The sequence below is a fragment of the Sinocyclocheilus anshuiensis genome, unplaced genomic scaffold (genome assembly GCF_001515605.1).
Source record: "Sinocyclocheilus anshuiensis isolate Anshui unplaced genomic scaffold, SAMN03320099.WGS_v1.1 scaffold712, whole genome shotgun sequence".
In the NCBI taxonomy this organism is placed as follows: domain Eukaryota; kingdom Metazoa; phylum Chordata; class Actinopteri; order Cypriniformes; family Cyprinidae; genus Sinocyclocheilus; species Sinocyclocheilus anshuiensis.
Genome location: NW_015555749.1, coordinates 192084 through 209086, shown reverse-complemented (window position 1 = coordinate 209086; position 17003 = coordinate 192084). Strand labels below are relative to the sequence as shown.

At 38.6% G+C, this 17003-nt stretch overlaps 1 protein-coding gene across 10 annotated transcripts in view; it reads left to right on the top strand.

The window, feature by feature from the left end:
- Positions 1 to 11486, top strand: part of nrxn1a (neurexin 1a) — a 190982-nt gene extending 179496 nt beyond the window's left edge. For 9 of the 10 annotated variants that reach the window (XM_016467315.1, XM_016467324.1, XM_016467321.1 and 6 more), the window contains 2 exons: positions 3954 to 4035; positions 10298 to 11486. In XM_016467315.1, coding sequence (XP_016322801.1) covers positions 3954 to 4035; positions 10298 to 10599 — 384 coding nt within the window. In that variant the 3' untranslated portion in view covers positions 10600 to 11486. The remainder of the gene's footprint in view (positions 1 to 3953; positions 4036 to 10297) is intronic. The other variant, XM_016467316.1, reaches the window with a different exon arrangement.
- The last annotated feature ends 5517 nt before the right edge of the window (positions 11487 to 17003 follow it).

Here is a 17003-nt window from a genome sequence, read left to right as displayed (position 1 = left end):
CATGCTGCACTGTAGTTATTCAGCAGGAGGAAAATGGACAGTCATAATGTAGGCCGCTTCTGTCCCCCTCATCCGCCTCAGCACAGCTGTTGAGTGGGCAGTGGATGGAGAACGGCGATCTCAGGCAGATGGATGCTAAAGGCTCGGTCTTAGTCATACGTGACTTTTCTGCAGAAAACAGCCTCACGCTCAAGTGCTTGTGTAACGCCACATCTGAGGACTTAGATTCGAGTTTTGACACTTTGCTGAGGGGCGGTGTTTCCAAAAGTGGAAAGAGAGTGAAAAAGAAGGATGGTTTCAGCTGTGTGAGAGGAATTCAAATACAGATCCTAACAAAGGTTTGGGTGGAACATGTTCATGTAAAGCTGCCAGTCACAATGGTATGTAGTCATTTAGAAGATTCCTGTCTTCTCTATACAATTAGGGCTGGGCGATATATCAGTTTTTCCATTTTGATCGTATTTTAAATATAAATAGATTAAAATGTTTTAATCTATTTAGTTACAGTTACTGTTTATATATACTGTTTTATACCATTATTGCAACCAAAGAGTTAACTGTGACCAGATAGATTAAAAACACTACAATGTAAGATCTACAAATTCAAAACATAAAAAATCTAGTTAAAATAGTCAAGGCATGTTTTCTATTACATGTCTTTTAATACATTAAAAATGCCATTTGAGTATGTCCATGAACATTTTTGAGCGAGGACACATATATGTGAATCAGAGTTTTGAATGATTAATTGAAAAGGGTAGTTTTTACTGGAACAAAGGAATTCAAGGAAGGATCTCTAAACTAGTCTAATGATGTGTTATTTAGGAAACATAATTAGAATTTCATTTAATATTGCTAACAGAATCATTGGAAATACACAATTTTTAAAATGTTTGGGGTCAGTAAGCTTGTTGTCAGAAAAGAAATTAATACTTTTATTCAGCAGATGCAGTAAATTGACTAAAAGTGACAGTAAAGATATTTATAATGTTACTAAAGTTTCGAATAATGCTTTTTTTTACTTTGTTCATCAAAAAAATATGGAAAAAAAAACATTAAGGAATAAATTACATTTTAAAATATATTGAAATAGAAAGCACTTAGAAATTGTAATATTATTTCACAATATTACTATTTTACAGTATTTTTTATCAAATTAATGCAGCCTGGGTGATCATAACATATTCCTTTCAAAAATATTTGTAATAATCTTTCCAACCCCAAACTTTTGAACAGCAGTTCTTTCCAACTGCAAACTTTTGAACAGCAGTATATGTTGTGAAAATTCAATATATGTTGCCAAGCTCTACTTACAACTTAGGATGGCTGTTCCGGCACAATGGTGTGATACCTCATGGATCTCCACTTGTGCTTTCACTTTCCTGCTGACATCTTTAACCGCTACACAACACCTCATCACTCTCCTTCTTCAGCATTGTAGAACTCCCTCCTTTCTCTCTGTGGTCATGTCAAGAGAGGGAACATTGTGTCTAAGTTGTCTGTCATGCTTAAGCCTATGCATTATTATTAATTCCCCCATCCCTTTTATCAGAAGCATAACCACATTTCGGTTGACTACTTAAAGGGATGCTCTACACCAAAATGAAAATTTTGTCATTAATCACTTACCCCTATATCGTTCCAAACTCCTAAAAGCTTCGTTCGTCTTCGGAACACAATTTAAGATATTTTGGATGAAAACCGGGAGGCTTGTGACTGTCCGATTGACTGCCAAGTAAATTACACTGCCAAGGTCCAGAAAAGCATGAAAGACATCGTCAGAATAGTCCATCTGCCATCAGTGGTTGAACCGTAATGTTATGAAGCGACGAGAATACTTTTTGTACGCGAAGAAAACAACAACGACTTTATTCAACAATTTGTCTCCTCTGTATCTCTCCGCATCACCGTAGCGCCATTTTGAAGATAAACCACTGAACGCAAGCAACGTACACTCTTCTGTGTCAGCCACGCTGCACGGATGCGCTGTTTTCATTCAAATCAAAGCGTAAATACACGTAGAAAATGTATCCTTGTGTCGCGGCTGACACAGAATAGCATACGCTGCTTGCGTTCAGTGGATATTCTCCAAAATAGCGCTACGGTGATGCGGAGAGACGCAGAGGAGATGAATTGTTGAATAAAGTCGTTATTGTTGTTTTCTTCGCGTACAAAAAGTATTCTCGTCGCTTCATAACGTTACGGTTCAACCACTGATGGCAGATGGACTATTCGGACGATGTCTTTCATACTTTTCTGGACCTTGACAGTGTAATTTACTTGGCAGACAATCGGACAGTCACAAGCCTCCCGGTTTTCATCCAAAATATCTTAAATTGTGTTCCGAAGACGAACGAAGCTTTTAGGGGTTTGGAACGACATGGGGGTAAGTGATTAATGACAAAATTTTCATTTTGGGGTGGAGTATCCCTTTAATTCAATGTCTATGGTAGTTGAGGTCTTTTATGCATTACATGTTAGTTCACAGAATGATAGACGAAGCGGTATGGATGACTTCACCCATCGGCCCGTGGATCCCAGGACCTCTGTGTTATTATTTTTTCTCTCTCTAGAGTCAGGCAGACACATGCCGCTGCCGGCCTTTAGTGAGGGCTCTGTTGTGCACTCCTGCTGCAACACATTACCTCCATGTCTCCCAGCCTTCCAGCAGCACATAAACCAGCACTGTAACGTCAGTGATCTAAATTATTCACCCGCACTGACCTACTTGCAGGGTGTTTGAGAGCTGGGAGTTGAACAGATATCGCTGCAAGGAAAATGGCAACCATGTGGTTATAGCAACCACTTTAAAACAACTGTGCAGGGTGCCCTCCCACTCCTACTTTCCTCTCCCTTTATTCTCAGTCTCTTTCTCTTTCCGTGTTGTTTCATGTGGTCCTCGTGGCTGTGATGATGGTGAAAGGTCCTGATTGGCGTGGGCATTGCCCCGCAGCCTGTGGGCAGACTGTGTGAGCTCAGAGAGACAAATCGATGTCTTTCCTCCCTGCGCGCACACACACACTCAGCCAGTCCTGCATTTCTATTGGGACAAACACACATGCCTGTACACGTTTGGCCAGCTGGCAAATGTATACACACTCTGGCTAATTGCAGAGAGAGAGAGAGAAGTGTGAAGACTGGCACTAAATGGATGCCACCAAAGCGACGTCGTCAGATGTAATTTTCTGCTGTAGCACTGAGAGGAACATCGAGCTCGCTGCCTTTTTGCATAGTTGATGGAGAATTCCTGCACGGAGAGACGTTCTGAGCTATTAAACCGCAGTCGGATACCATCTTTGGAATTCAAACCGTGAAATCTCAACATGGCTTTCTTTCCCTTCGGAACCATCACTGGAGCAGAGGCAAGATTTCCTTCAGTATGTGGTGTTGTGCGCGTCTCAGTGCCGTGTGTTGTCATTGATAGGGCTTGTCTTTAGATTTGCTTCCTATGGTTTCATTTCAGATTAAAAGGCATGTTTGATGAGATTGTTTTCCAGCGGGATGGAAGGATGTGAGGGGATTTGATGCTCCTCGCACCACATGTTCCTGCGTGACTGTCTTTATTAAGCAACTGCTGGCAAAATTGCATTCGTGAAATCTTTGTGTATGTGCGAGTGTGTGTTTGTGCTGCTCTGATTGATATTTCCAACTGCCGTGATGTGGAAGTCTCTCCAGACTAGGCGATCTGGTGTGTTAAATCCACAGAAAGGGTTGTTTTTGCAGAAATGTTGTGACCTTTTACGGTTTGGACAACTTTGATCGCGCCTGTGAGTCAAAGCTCAGAGGACCTGTGAGAGATGTCAGAGTGGCAGTGGAAAGGACATTTCCTATTTCGCTCCTCTCTCTCTTTCACAGCGTGAGGCCTTAGATGACACAGCAACCCTATAAAACTGTAATGATGCCACTAGGTGTTTTGATTAACCCTTCATCTCTTCTGTGTCTCTCTGGTACAGGATGATCTTCTGGTAGCGTCAGCAGAATGTCCCAGCGACGATGAGGACATTGACCCTTGCGACCCAAGTTCAGGTGGGTTAGGTTAGTCATCTTTCTTTTATATTATTACCATCCATATGTGTTCTTTTCCTCCAAAATTATTTACCATTTTTCCGTCATTCTGTTTGAAACCACTCCATGAAAGATTATTTGACTACAGTATAAGTTAAAAGAATGCAAGTCCATTTTCTCACTATAATCTGGGGGTGAAACAATCCTTAGATTTGACATTTTACCAAATACACTTTTTCATGAGTACAAAAATAGTGTTAAAATACCAAATGGCATCATTTCTCAAAAATTCAGCCAAGTGGACACATTGTACAGCAGAAAAATAAAAAACAATCTGAGAAATAATGTGTCCGTTGTGTCAAGCGCGACGAGATTCCAGCGAGAAGTCATTTTCCTGTCCACACTGAATGCGAAAATTCAACGCAACAAAACAGCCAATCATAACAGTGAGGGCGAAGTGAAGAGCATAAAACCTAGAACACCATTTGTATTTTCAGCACTTCCATGAGGCGGCATCCATTTTGTGGTGTTCCTTGTGGATCTTGAGGGATTTGTAATATCCGATGTTTCTCAGCTTCCAAAAACAACCTTTCCTAGGCTCATCTATGTTTGATGTTTAATAATCTGAAGCTACTGTGCAGAAATAGAAAATGTAGCGGCATTCACTGCTTGTCGCAGCTAGTTTAAACAGGAGCTCAGATTAACTCGAAAAAGCTTTTATCGTTTTGTTGCCAGTTAGGACGCGCTGTTACCTGAGCTGCGTTGTTGCTTATGTGCTCATTTATCAAAATATCCACAGTGTGCGCTGAAATATATGTTTGTATAATCTGCCTTTGCCTCTTTAAACAGACATTAATACCTCATTAAACCACATTAAATCCTTTACCCTCTTTATGTGCTGTAAATATAGTATTTTAATTTTCTTTTTGGCTCAGAGGGCGCTCATTGCTTAGATGAGTTTTTAAATAGGTCATTATATTAAACAAACGTAAAATTGTGCCTGTCATCAAATTTCTTTGTGCTTCTGTAGAATTTCAGCTCACGTATTTCATTTTTGCCAGTTTTATGCACAGTTAAATATATCTTATGCTAAAGTCTATATTTTTTTACAATTTTACCCATAATCCCTATTCTTTCTCATTGATTGTGTGCAGGTTAAAGAGACCTGGCGAATTTTGTTGAGGTATAAATTCAGAAAAGGCCAGAGAAAATGCTAGCGTAGCACATATTGCGTTTCTCATTTCTCCACGCAGCGGGTGCATCCTGGTTACTCAGTCGACTGCGCAAACCACTTTCCACATGAAAAATGAAGCACAAAGGTTAACCCAGTCTGGGTTCCTTCAGCTGGCTTAGTTACAGCTGCTAGTGGCCCATGCAGCAGTCATATTATACATAGGGCAATGAAAGCATGTCCATGACATAATGGAAAAACGTGCTAATAAATCATGCAATGATCTTGATAATAAGCACAGAAAAAAAGCAGAAACATAAAATGTTGGCCAAAGCTCAGAAGGTCTCAGATAAATGATGTTACGGATCCCCAAAGTGTCCTCCTTCCACACAACATTTCTAAAAACAGATGTTTGAGCAGAGGTCGCCATTCATAATTCCCTGCTGTACTTTGTCATCATCTCATTTCCTGCACCTGCGGGTTGCAGTGGATCGGGCCTAAGCTGTAAATGGCTTTGTCACAGGTGTTGTTTTGTCGAGCATTTGTGCACAGCCTGCAGCTGCACTGTCTCGCAGTTACTCTCCCCTCTCCAAGAGACATAAATCAGAAGAAACTATTCTACCCACCACGCTACTCTCTGTGCCAGGAATAAATAGCCATGATGTGAGGTTCTCTCAATGGTCACGACTCATGGGAAATGTGCAACATATCCATTCTGATTGCTCTGTGTTAACCAGATGTGTCTTGTGACTGTTTGATAAGCAAAGTGTGTTAGCACAAGCTTACACTACAAGTTTGTCCATTCAGTGGCGGTACATTCTATGCATATATCGCAAGGTTGAGTGTCATTTTTGTGGTTCATATCCTATTTACTCAAGTGACTGTACGGTGCCGTGAAGCAGTTTCTCAGTGGGATATCTAATCTCATCAGGAGAGAAATCAATTTGGCAAAGAAATATTGATTTTTGGGCTTCTTTCAAGTTTCTTCTAGCTTCATTCCTCTTAGTATTTCACGTCCACTCAGAACTGAATAATATTGTTACTGCTGTGAAAGAAGCTGCAATGTTAACATTAAAATAATGAATAATAGTAAATGAACTTTCATAATCAATAAGAACAATTAGTTAGATAGTTTAAGGTTTTTAAGAAAGGGCTAATATGCAGTCAGCTGGTCATTATAGCAAATTAAATCATGACAGGGTGATGGACGACTCCAACATGGAGTTAATTAAATGGCTTCTAACCATATAAATATAGTAAATACGTGGACATGAAATATTGATGTGTGTTGAAGTTATAATTTTACCTGAGTGTTATCTTAAAACTAAGGAAAATAAAAAGTGTTAGAGTACAAAACAAATGGCTTAGCAACAAGATAAGCACTCCAACAATATTATAGTTCTAATATCACAATGAAACAGAAGTAGAAATGGATAATTTCTCCAGTATTGTGATGTACAAGGTTCCCAACCCTGGTCCTGGAGTATCCCCAACTCGGCACATTTTGTATGTTTCCCTAATCAAACTCACCTGAATCTCTACTAACACCTCGTTAGTAGAGACATCAAGACCTGAAATGGATGAGAGATGTCCAAACTGTGTACTGTTGGGTTATGCCGAGTTCACACTGCACGATTTTAGCCCGATTTTGTCCTTATCACTTCTCACGTGTGTTTTGTTGGGAAACGTAGTTTGCGGACCAGACAGAGCTGTCGGCGATTCTTCCTATTGTAAAGTCATGCAGTGTGTAACCTCCTGTCGCCGATCCATCGTGCAATGTGAACACAGCAGCGACTGACTGCTACCTCAGATAGTTGTGCAGTGTGAAAACCACGGTGACCCGACGATTTTGAAAATCGTGCAGTGTGAACTCGGCATTACTCCAGGAACAGGGTTGGGAACCAATAGGAGATTTTAGTTCCAACCCCAATCAAACACACCTGAACCAGCTAATCAAGGTGTTCATGGTTACTTGATAATTACAGGAAGGTTTGTTGGAGCAGGGTTGGAACTGAAGTCTGCGGGTCCATAGCTCCCAGGAGCAGGGTTGGAGAACTCTATCGTTCCACTGGAAGCAGTGTTAATTTTGACAGCAAATTTTGATTTAGTCTTAGTCATAGCCTTTTGACTAAAATGCCATTTAGTTTTAGTCATATTTTAGTCATCCGAGTTGTTTTAGTTTTAGTCTAGTTTTAGTCGACTAAATATCATAAGATTTTAGTAGACTAAATCTACAGTCTACTAAAGTCTGTAGATTTAGTCGGCTAAAATCGAATGGGTTTAGTTAGTGTAATGCATTTATTAAGTATTTCTCTAAAATTTCCAAACTCATATAGGTTTGATATTAAGGTTTCATCATGCAACATAGACACAGATTTAACTGCTATGACACACAACATGCCTTTATATTAAAATTAAATAAAAAACACTTTTCATAAAGAAACAAGAACATGGTCCTCCTTTTAATGAAATACCAATGGTTATATAATATGCATTCTTTATAACAACTTCATTCTTTCAAGCAGACATATGTATTTATATAAATACATTTTTATTAATCCTTATTAGGGTTACTAAAGTGATTCAGTCAAGAGCAGTGAGTGATTTTCTCTCTTTCTTTTGTTGCTTGATTAACATTAATGACAGACAACAGCAACTAAATTAGGCTGCTGTCCCTTTAAAACCGAATGCACGGGTGCTTTATACTGATAAACATCTGATATTCTTTTTTTTTTTTTTCCACATCCGGTATTCTCCTAACTGTTTACGTTCACTTAAGACGTAAACGAGTGTGTTTACGTGAATACTCATCAAAACGTACAATTCGACATAATTTTGTGTGTATTTCTCCGTTCACGCGATGCGAAAGAGAGCTGAATTCAGTACTCGTGCGCTGTGTGAGAGGCGGTTTTCTGTGTGCGTGATTCAGGTATGTGCGTTTAGAAAACCGGACAGGGAAGTTCAGGGAGGAGTTATAGACCAGAATATCAGTATTTTAATAGATATATGAACAATTATATCATACAGAAACAAGCACAAACATTTGCTTGACCAGCCACAACATCAGCATAACAGTTACTGCAAAATTATTTACCTCCAACTCTCTTTGCAGAACACCCAATCCCTGTTCCCTGCATCTCCCTCCTGCATAATCTGTTTTTCTTTTTCTCCTTGTAGCTGGAAATCAGCTCACAGTCAGTTTGCGGGCTATATATATATATTTTATAATTCCAGTCTTGCTCAAGAACTCCGGTCTGACACACTCGGGTTCTCGCGTTATTTCCTTATCACTTCTCACGTGTGTTTTGTTGGGAAACGTAGTTTGCGGACCAGACAGAGCTGTCGGCGATTCTTCCTATTGTAAAGTCATGCAGTGTGTAACCTCCTGTCGCCGATCCATCGTGCAATGTGAACACAGCAGCGACTGACTGCTACCTCAGATAGTTGTGCAGTGTGAAAACCACGGTGACCCGACGATTTTGAAAATCGTGCAGTGTGAACTCGGCATTACTCCAGGAACAGGGTTGGGAACCAATAGGAGATTTTAGTTCCAACCCCAATCAAACACACCTGAACCAGCTAATCAAGGTGTTCATGGTTACTTGATAATTACAGGAAGGTTTGTTGGAGCAGGGTTGGAACTGAAGTCTGCGGGTCCATAGCTCCCAGGAGCAGGGTTGGAGAACTCTATCGTTCCACTGGAAGCAGTGTTAATTTTGACAGCAAATTTTGATTTAGTCTTAGTCATAGCCTTTTGACTAAAATGCCATTTAGTTTTAGTCATATTTTAGTCATCCGAGTTGTTTTAGTTTTAGTCTAGTTTTAGTCGACTAAATATCATAAGATTTTAGTAGACTAAATCTACAGTCTACTAAAGTCTGTAGATTTAGTCGGCTAAAATCGAATGGGTTTAGTTAGTGTAATGCATTTATTAAGTATTTCTCTAAAATTTCCAAACTCATATAGGTTTGATATTAAGGTTTCATCATGCAACATAGACACAGATTTAACTGCTATGACACACAACATGCCTTTATATTAAAATTAAATAAAAAACACTTTTCATAAAGAAACAAGAACATGGTCCTCCTTTTAATGAAATACCAATGGTTATATAATATGCATTCTTTATAACAACTTCATTCTTTCAAGCAGACATATGTATTTATATAAATACATTTTTATTAATCCTTATTAGGGTTACTAAAGTGATTCAGTCAAGAGCAGTGAGTGATTTTCTCTCTTTCTTTTGTTGCTTGATTAACATTAATGACAGACAACAGCAACTAAATTAGGCTGCTGTCCCTTTAAAACCGAATGCACGGGTGCTTTATACTGATAAACATCTGATATTCTTTTTTTTTTTTTTCCACATCCGGTATTCTCCTAACTGTTTACGTTCACTTAAGACGTAAACGAGTGTGTTTACGTGAATACTCATCAAAACGTACAATTCGACATAATTTTGTGTGTATTTCTCCGTTCACGCGATGCGAAAGAGAGCTGAATTCAGTACTCGTGCGCTGTGTGAGAGGCGGTTTTCTGTGTGCGTGATTCAGGTATGTGCGTTTAGAAAACCGGACCGAATTGACTTTTGTTTAGCATTGTCATGCTTTTTAAATTTATCCACGTGTCTGCTCTTCTCTTACTCCCAGATATTGACATTTTTTTACTTTTTATGGGACGTGCAGCAAGTGTATGCTAGCTTATGTCCCGCTGGATAGATCAATAGGCTGTTACAGTTCAAATGTTTGCATCCAACCTCTTAACCACGCAGGAGATTCGTTCTGACTAGATTTATTCCCATAAATCGTCCCTCCTTAACATTTGTCTCGTTTATTTTCATTGATGAAAATTATTCGTCAACGAAATTAACACTGACTGGAAGGTTGAGTCATGCGGGGGTTTCGGCTACCCAATTGACCTGACTAATATTTAGCATTGCCATGAATGATGGTGCATATTAGGAAATAGCTGAAAAAGTGAACTGCCAACTGAAAGCCCCAAGTAACCAATCAGAATCAAGTGTTCTAGAAAGCTCTGTAATAATAGAGTTAAATGAATAGCCCTGTGATTGTAATGAATGGTCTCTCTCTCTTTTCCTTTCCTGTGTGTCCACAGCTCACCCTCCACTGCCTGAGGCCAAGGGTCACCCCAGCCCGGAAGTGATTCGGGAGTCCAGCAGCACCACGGGCATGGTCGTAGGCATCGTCGCGGCAGCCGCCCTTTGCATCCTAATCTTGCTCTACGCCATGTACAAATACAGAAATCGCGACGAGGGCTCGTACCACGTGGATGAGAGCCGTAACTACATTAGTAATTCCGCCACACAGCCCAACGGAGCCGCCGTCAAAGAAAAGCCCATTGGCGTGCCCAAAAATAAAAAAGATAAAAAGAACAAGGACAAGGAGTACTACGTCTGATCTCACAGACTTTCTCCCCGCCCCTTACAACCCAACCACAGATCTTGTGCTCTGAACTCACACACAAAAGGGGAGGGGAGATCCACCCATGTATAGTAATTGAGAAAGAAAAAATAGAAAAAGACAAAACTGTCTTAGATTGACCTAAGACACAATATACTGTTACTAACAACAAGAAAACAATTTATAACCAAGCACACCAGAACTTTACTAAGCTGAAATGTGTGTACAAAATGAAACCGAACTGCTCAAGAAGAATCCATGTAGTCACTACAGTTGTGGATCACTGAGAGACAAGGCCGTTGGTTAGAATTAAGTGTATTTCATATTATGTTGCCTGTATATGTGTTGCCGGAACATTTTCCCTCTAAAGCCAGACAAACCATCTGCAACAATCCAAACAGACATTCACCGATGGGACAGACGGAAAAGGAATGAAGGACTTAAAAATTAGATGCTACCTATGATTGTTAAATCAGCCAAAGTATTTGACTCCCTTTTCTGATGGTATTGCGTGTTTGGATGAGAAAAGACCCCTCCTTGTAGGATCCGAACTGATTTCCATTCGGTGGACAGAACCCTTGGTGTCAAAGAGAATTGTGGAGGCCTTAAATATCAATCCAAGTGTAAAGGTTGATGGATTTTCTTTCTGTTTGTATGTTTGTCAAAACGATGACAGCTGACAACAAGGAATACCGGGGCCATTCGGAATAGATTGAGGAAAATCTCCATGCACGTAAAGTATCTTATTACATGTTTATATACGGTGCAAAGACTATCTGTGTGCTCTCTGGACTGTGGCTGAAGTGGTGTTTTATAGCCTGTTATATAGATGATGCCAACTACCTGCTCTTCAAACTTTTTTTTTTTTTTTTAGAAAAAACCAAGGCGAAAATAAATGAAAAACAGAAAATTAAATGTTAATGTGTTGCTATAGCGATAGAACCTTTTCTGCCATTAGCTATACAGATTTTATTTTCCCTCTTTATGTGCATCTCCAACATCTGTTCTTTTTTTGACATACTCCTTCCTTTTTGTTTATTTCTTTGTTTGAATTTTTCTTTTTTTCTTTGTATTTGCTGTTGTGTCAACATTAAAAGACGAGTATGAGTATAGGTTTTGGAAAGCAAACAGACATGTGGAAAATAAGATTTTGGACTGTTTAAGCAATATCCTCTTGCTTGTCTTAGTGACCAAACAAATTATGCATGGTATTTAGGACTCCGAGTCTACCGAGAGACAATATCATAATCTCAAAAAGTAACAAATGAATTCAGCCCCCCAAAACTTGAGTATTGGATTATAGCTAAAAAGCACAAAGATAGCAAAAACAACCCTTCAAAAGTGTTTGCAAACATTCTTCTCTCTGCTATCTTGTACTGTGTGGAATGTACAAGAGGTATAAAATATGACATTCTGAATAAAATGTTGCTTTTTGTTTTTGTTTTTTTTATTTGTGTACAATTTTTCTATAATACCTTCTTTTGTTTTTATTGTGACAATTCTTTGATGACCTCAAAGTGAAGATTTATTATTAAAAAATAGTTTTGAAAAATCAAATGAATAAATAAAATATTAAGACCTATGAAAGCATTTGTTCTTTGTTCTTTATATATAAAATGCATTAAAGGGCTTTAGAGAATGTTGTGGTGTTCAATTTTTTTTTCTTTTTGTTAAAAACATTCTTAAGAGCCATGTTATATTGTATATTCTATAACAAGAAAATACTTTGCTGAATCTTTATCTTCAAATCACCACACACGTGTGACATCAGAAATGGGACTTTTTCTCAGCGTCACCTCTTTTTAGTTTCACTTAGTACTTTGTTTCACTATAATGTCCTGTTAATAAACAAAAAACTGCAGCTTTATGGTTCACAAAAAAAATCTTCCAGGGAGCCCTATGGGGCCAGTCGTGCTGTGAGCAGATATTGAATGAAGCTATCGATCGGGCATAACAAAGAAAACACACAGTTCTGTTCCTTTTTTTATCGAAGAACAAGATGTCATGATAAAAGCTCTGGCAGAGGTGGACAGTGCTGAGAATCGGTCAGGGCGGCGGACGGTTCAGGATACTGCCTCTCTTTAATTTTCCGCACAGGAGGAGGCCACGGAACAGCTGGTGTGAAATAACTACCCCTACTGGGAGTCATGCGCTGTAATTTATGATTCATGAATTATTCACACCCACCATAGACTTTTTATCAGGCCTCATTTCAACTCACTTTGCGGAGGGAGTGTGGGAGGGAGGGGCAGCTGGGCTGGAGGTTTGTCACAGCCGGCCTTGACAAAAACCTCTGTGATGGTTTTATTTAATTGTCATAATCAAAGTTGGGAGGGGGGGGTGGGGAGGCAGAAATGTGGACCGTAGATGATCGTCTGTTATCAAAAGAGCTGATATTAGTCGTGTAGCTTTGGAATTCATACATGGTTTTTAAAATTACATGCGGTTTTAAGTTATAAATATAAAACGACTCCCATCTCTTTCAGTACTGACATCATTCATCTTGAGGCTTCACCTTGAAGGTTCTGTATGATTGATTTCATGACATAGCACCTTGAATTTAACACCCTGTTCTGTTGTCCTCAACTTGATATTTTTCTCAGTCTCTAAAATCGACCTGACATATGAACATGAATTAAGCAGTTCGACATTCATTACTGCTCGGTAAATGTAAAAAGTATTTTCAATGGTGGGCTTAGTTTAATGAATGGCTCTCATTACCTGGGTCTAAAAATATATTCAATTAAACCTAGATATTCCTTATAATGGAGAGCCAGTTTCCCATATGTTTTCAGTGCCAGAAATGGACTCGAATGAGTTTCTCACTTCCATGCAGTATGCAAAAATAACGTTAATGAAAAATTACTGAATTAATTTTTTTAGAAAAATTAATTACTCATATTTGAATGCTTAAACAAGCCATTTCAATAGTTAACCCTAACTCTGTAAACCAAATAGACTTCTTTATATTTTTATAATTAATTTTTAGTATGGCGGATGTATTATCCATTGGACAGTCAATGTTTATATATTTGCCGACAGTCAGGGAAATGTGTCTTTTTTTACACTTTACAAATTGTTTTACTGTTTTAAAAACAAATCTAATGTGACTATGAGACGATTTACAGAAAACCACACTAGCTACGATTATCACTCACTAAAAATAATGACATATGAAAGTGAGTGTGTGAAAATGGCTGAAGGGCTGAGCGGATGCAGGAGCTTCTTGGTGAGGTTTTCATCCTGATAAGGGCTAAAGCAAAGGCATTCTTCAGAATGCACACATCAATTTTTAATAAACCTGATGATGGACTTGTATAACAGATGGATCTTTATTCCTCCCGATCTGTTAACAGGCAAACTTCCCAGAGCACTGAAAAACTCAGAACTCTTTACACAGGTACTTATCTAACAGCATCTGTGCTGTGCAAATGATTATTTGCCAACAGGATAGTAGACTTTTACAGAGTTTCAAAATAAAAATTAGTACAAATATTTTTATATAAAGATTGTAAAATTTGTAGTTTTGTGAATAGAAATCAAATGCAAATGTTCTTAACCAGCTCTTGCTGACTCAAAAATATTTCAAAAAAGCAGTGATTACAAGTCTCATCTCACCAGTCTTTGTGCTGAGCTGACGTCATTTCAGCTCACACACACACACACACACTGTTCCAAACACCCCCTCTGCCAAGCACCATCACTACGTCACTGTAGCCCCCGTTAATGCTACAAAGGGTATTTCAGTTTAGCCATTATCTTGTTTTATATTTTTAAAGCATTATAACATTCTTCCATTCTGCTTCTATAACTACTAATCCTATCCTACCCTCAGCCCTATACTTTGGCTCTGATCTGAGTGTATTTGTGATGGGACAACCTTTTTGTCAAAACAATGGACAGGACAGGGCGGAAAGGGCATTAATACTTTGAAAAATCTGTGTGAAAACACTCATCAATTTAGCATTTCCATTTGGTACCACTAGTGAGTCAGCGTTTCATCAGCTCATGCTGTCAGAACAAGAGCCAAATATCTAACATGGGAATTCAGCAAAACACAGTTGATCATAGCTCTAATTCAACATGATTTTAGTTAATAGGGGTTATGCGCAACAGACTTCCGTATTCTGTTAACCGGGTCTCGTCGCGTCTGGTTCAAGCGTTTTGCATATGCTTAGTTAAATATGAAGCAGTTTTACTCAAGATGCCTTCAAAGTAGATACCAATGATGATCATAACCAATTTCCATCACATATGCGGACTGATATCTAAAAGTTTTTTTTATTTTTATTCTTTTCACATTTAGATATAAAAATTGAATAAAACGTCAACAATAAAAACAGCTAGCTAGTTTAACTTATTATCTTAAAAGTCCATAGATATCGCTATTATTTAATACGGCTGTTAACACGTTCTCCGACAAGCGGAAGCAATGAGACCTGTTTTCCGGGTTTGGTCAGGTGATGTTCGACATATACCCTATTGGGTACAACGCCAGCGGCAGGGTTTGACCCGAGGGATGGCTGGGAATAGCGGAACGTTATGGGTCTGTGGGAATCGCTACCTTTATATGTCATTTTTTACACTCACTTGGGGCCTCATTTATAAAATGTGCGTACGCACAGATTTGATCTTAGAGTGTGCGTACGCTAAAATTCATGGCAACGTTCATATTTATAAAAACAGTCTTTGACGTGGAAAAGTAGCTACTTACCGCCACGTTTGCACTTTTCCTTGTGGCAAAGTCAGAGTACTGCAGCTATTTGAACATCTAAGCTGCAATAATAATAAAAGCGGTGTAGCCTACGTGCAAGCACCGAATTCATCATAAACAACAAAGATGCAATGTAAGAGATTAATTGTGCAGTGTAGTCAGATTTTGTATTAACGGGAGTTTCTGCGAGATTAAATTGACCTTTTAGTAGCCTAATGTTGAGAGTTCTTTACTCGCTTTCTGTACACAGTAGGCTATTCCATGTTGTTGTTTTTTATTATTTTATTTTACTTGCGAAGTCTTGATTTACTACTAATGCGTAAAAATAAATGCATAAACGCAACTCCGACTGTTTTGTCTTGTGTAGCCTATAAGAATATACTTAATGGAACAATAACGGTTTTAATATATTCTATTCAATAACATCGTTAACTGTTTTTTATTTATAACATCTGCTGCTTTGCTTCTGTGAAAATTAATAGAGATGTCAGCCTTAAACTTTGTTTTTGTCATTTACATCAGTTATATTTGTATAAAATACACTATATATTTTTGTGTCAGTATATTAATGGCACATTTGAGCAGCATTAGTAAACAGTGTAAATATGATATTAAACTTATTAGTTGTCATAGCAAGTGATTTTAAAAGTAGGATGGCTCACTTTTTATAAAATGACTGAAAATTTTACTTGAATTTGTAGTTTATTCTTACTTTTGGAAACCTAATTGTTTTATAATTAATACTACTGCTACTACTACTACTACTACTATTGCGGTATTATTATTATTATTATTATTTCTGTTGTTTCTAGAAGTAGTAGCCTAATTTTGATAATAGTCGATAGAAAAAATATAACCACACACACATTTGTCCACAGAATAATTACACATTATTAAAGGGGTGGTTCACTGTTTTTTTTTCTAGGCTTGATTGTGTTTATAGGGTGCAGTTTAACATGTGTTAAAGGGATAGTTCACCCAAAAATGAAAATTTGATGTTTATCTGCTTACCCCCAGGGCATCCAAGATGTAGGTGACTGTTTCTTCAGTAGAACACATATGATGATTTTTAAGTCCAACCGTTGGAGTCCATCAGTCGTATAATGCATGGCAATGGTAACAAAATCTATGAGAGTAAAAAAAACATGCACAGACAAATCCAAATTAAACCCTGCGGCTCGTGACGACACATTGATGTCCTAAGACACGAAACGATCGGTTTGTGCCAGAAACCGAACAGTATTTATATCATTTTTTACCTCTAATACACCACTATGTCCAACTGCCTTCAGCGTGCGCACGGCATTCGATGCGTGAGGTGTGTACGCGCTCTGGCGTAGTTTACGCAAGCGCCGGAAGTGATCTCTCGTGCGTATAAGTCACTCATTGTTTACACAGTGCACATTCATTGTAGGTACAACGGCTAATCAAAATGGTACTTGGTTACTTGCGCTTATCTGGATTGTTCAAACCGACTTAAAACTAAAAGATTACGTTCTCTCGCGCGAACTCATTCAGGAGTGGTGACTTTCCACGTATTCCCAACTTCTGAGCCTGCTCGCCTGAAGTTATGGTTGATTGCTCTTCGGCTGGATATCAACACACACATTAACGTAAACTACGTCAGAGCGCGTACACACCTCACGCATCGGATGCCGTGCGCGCGCTCAAGGAAGTTGGACATTGC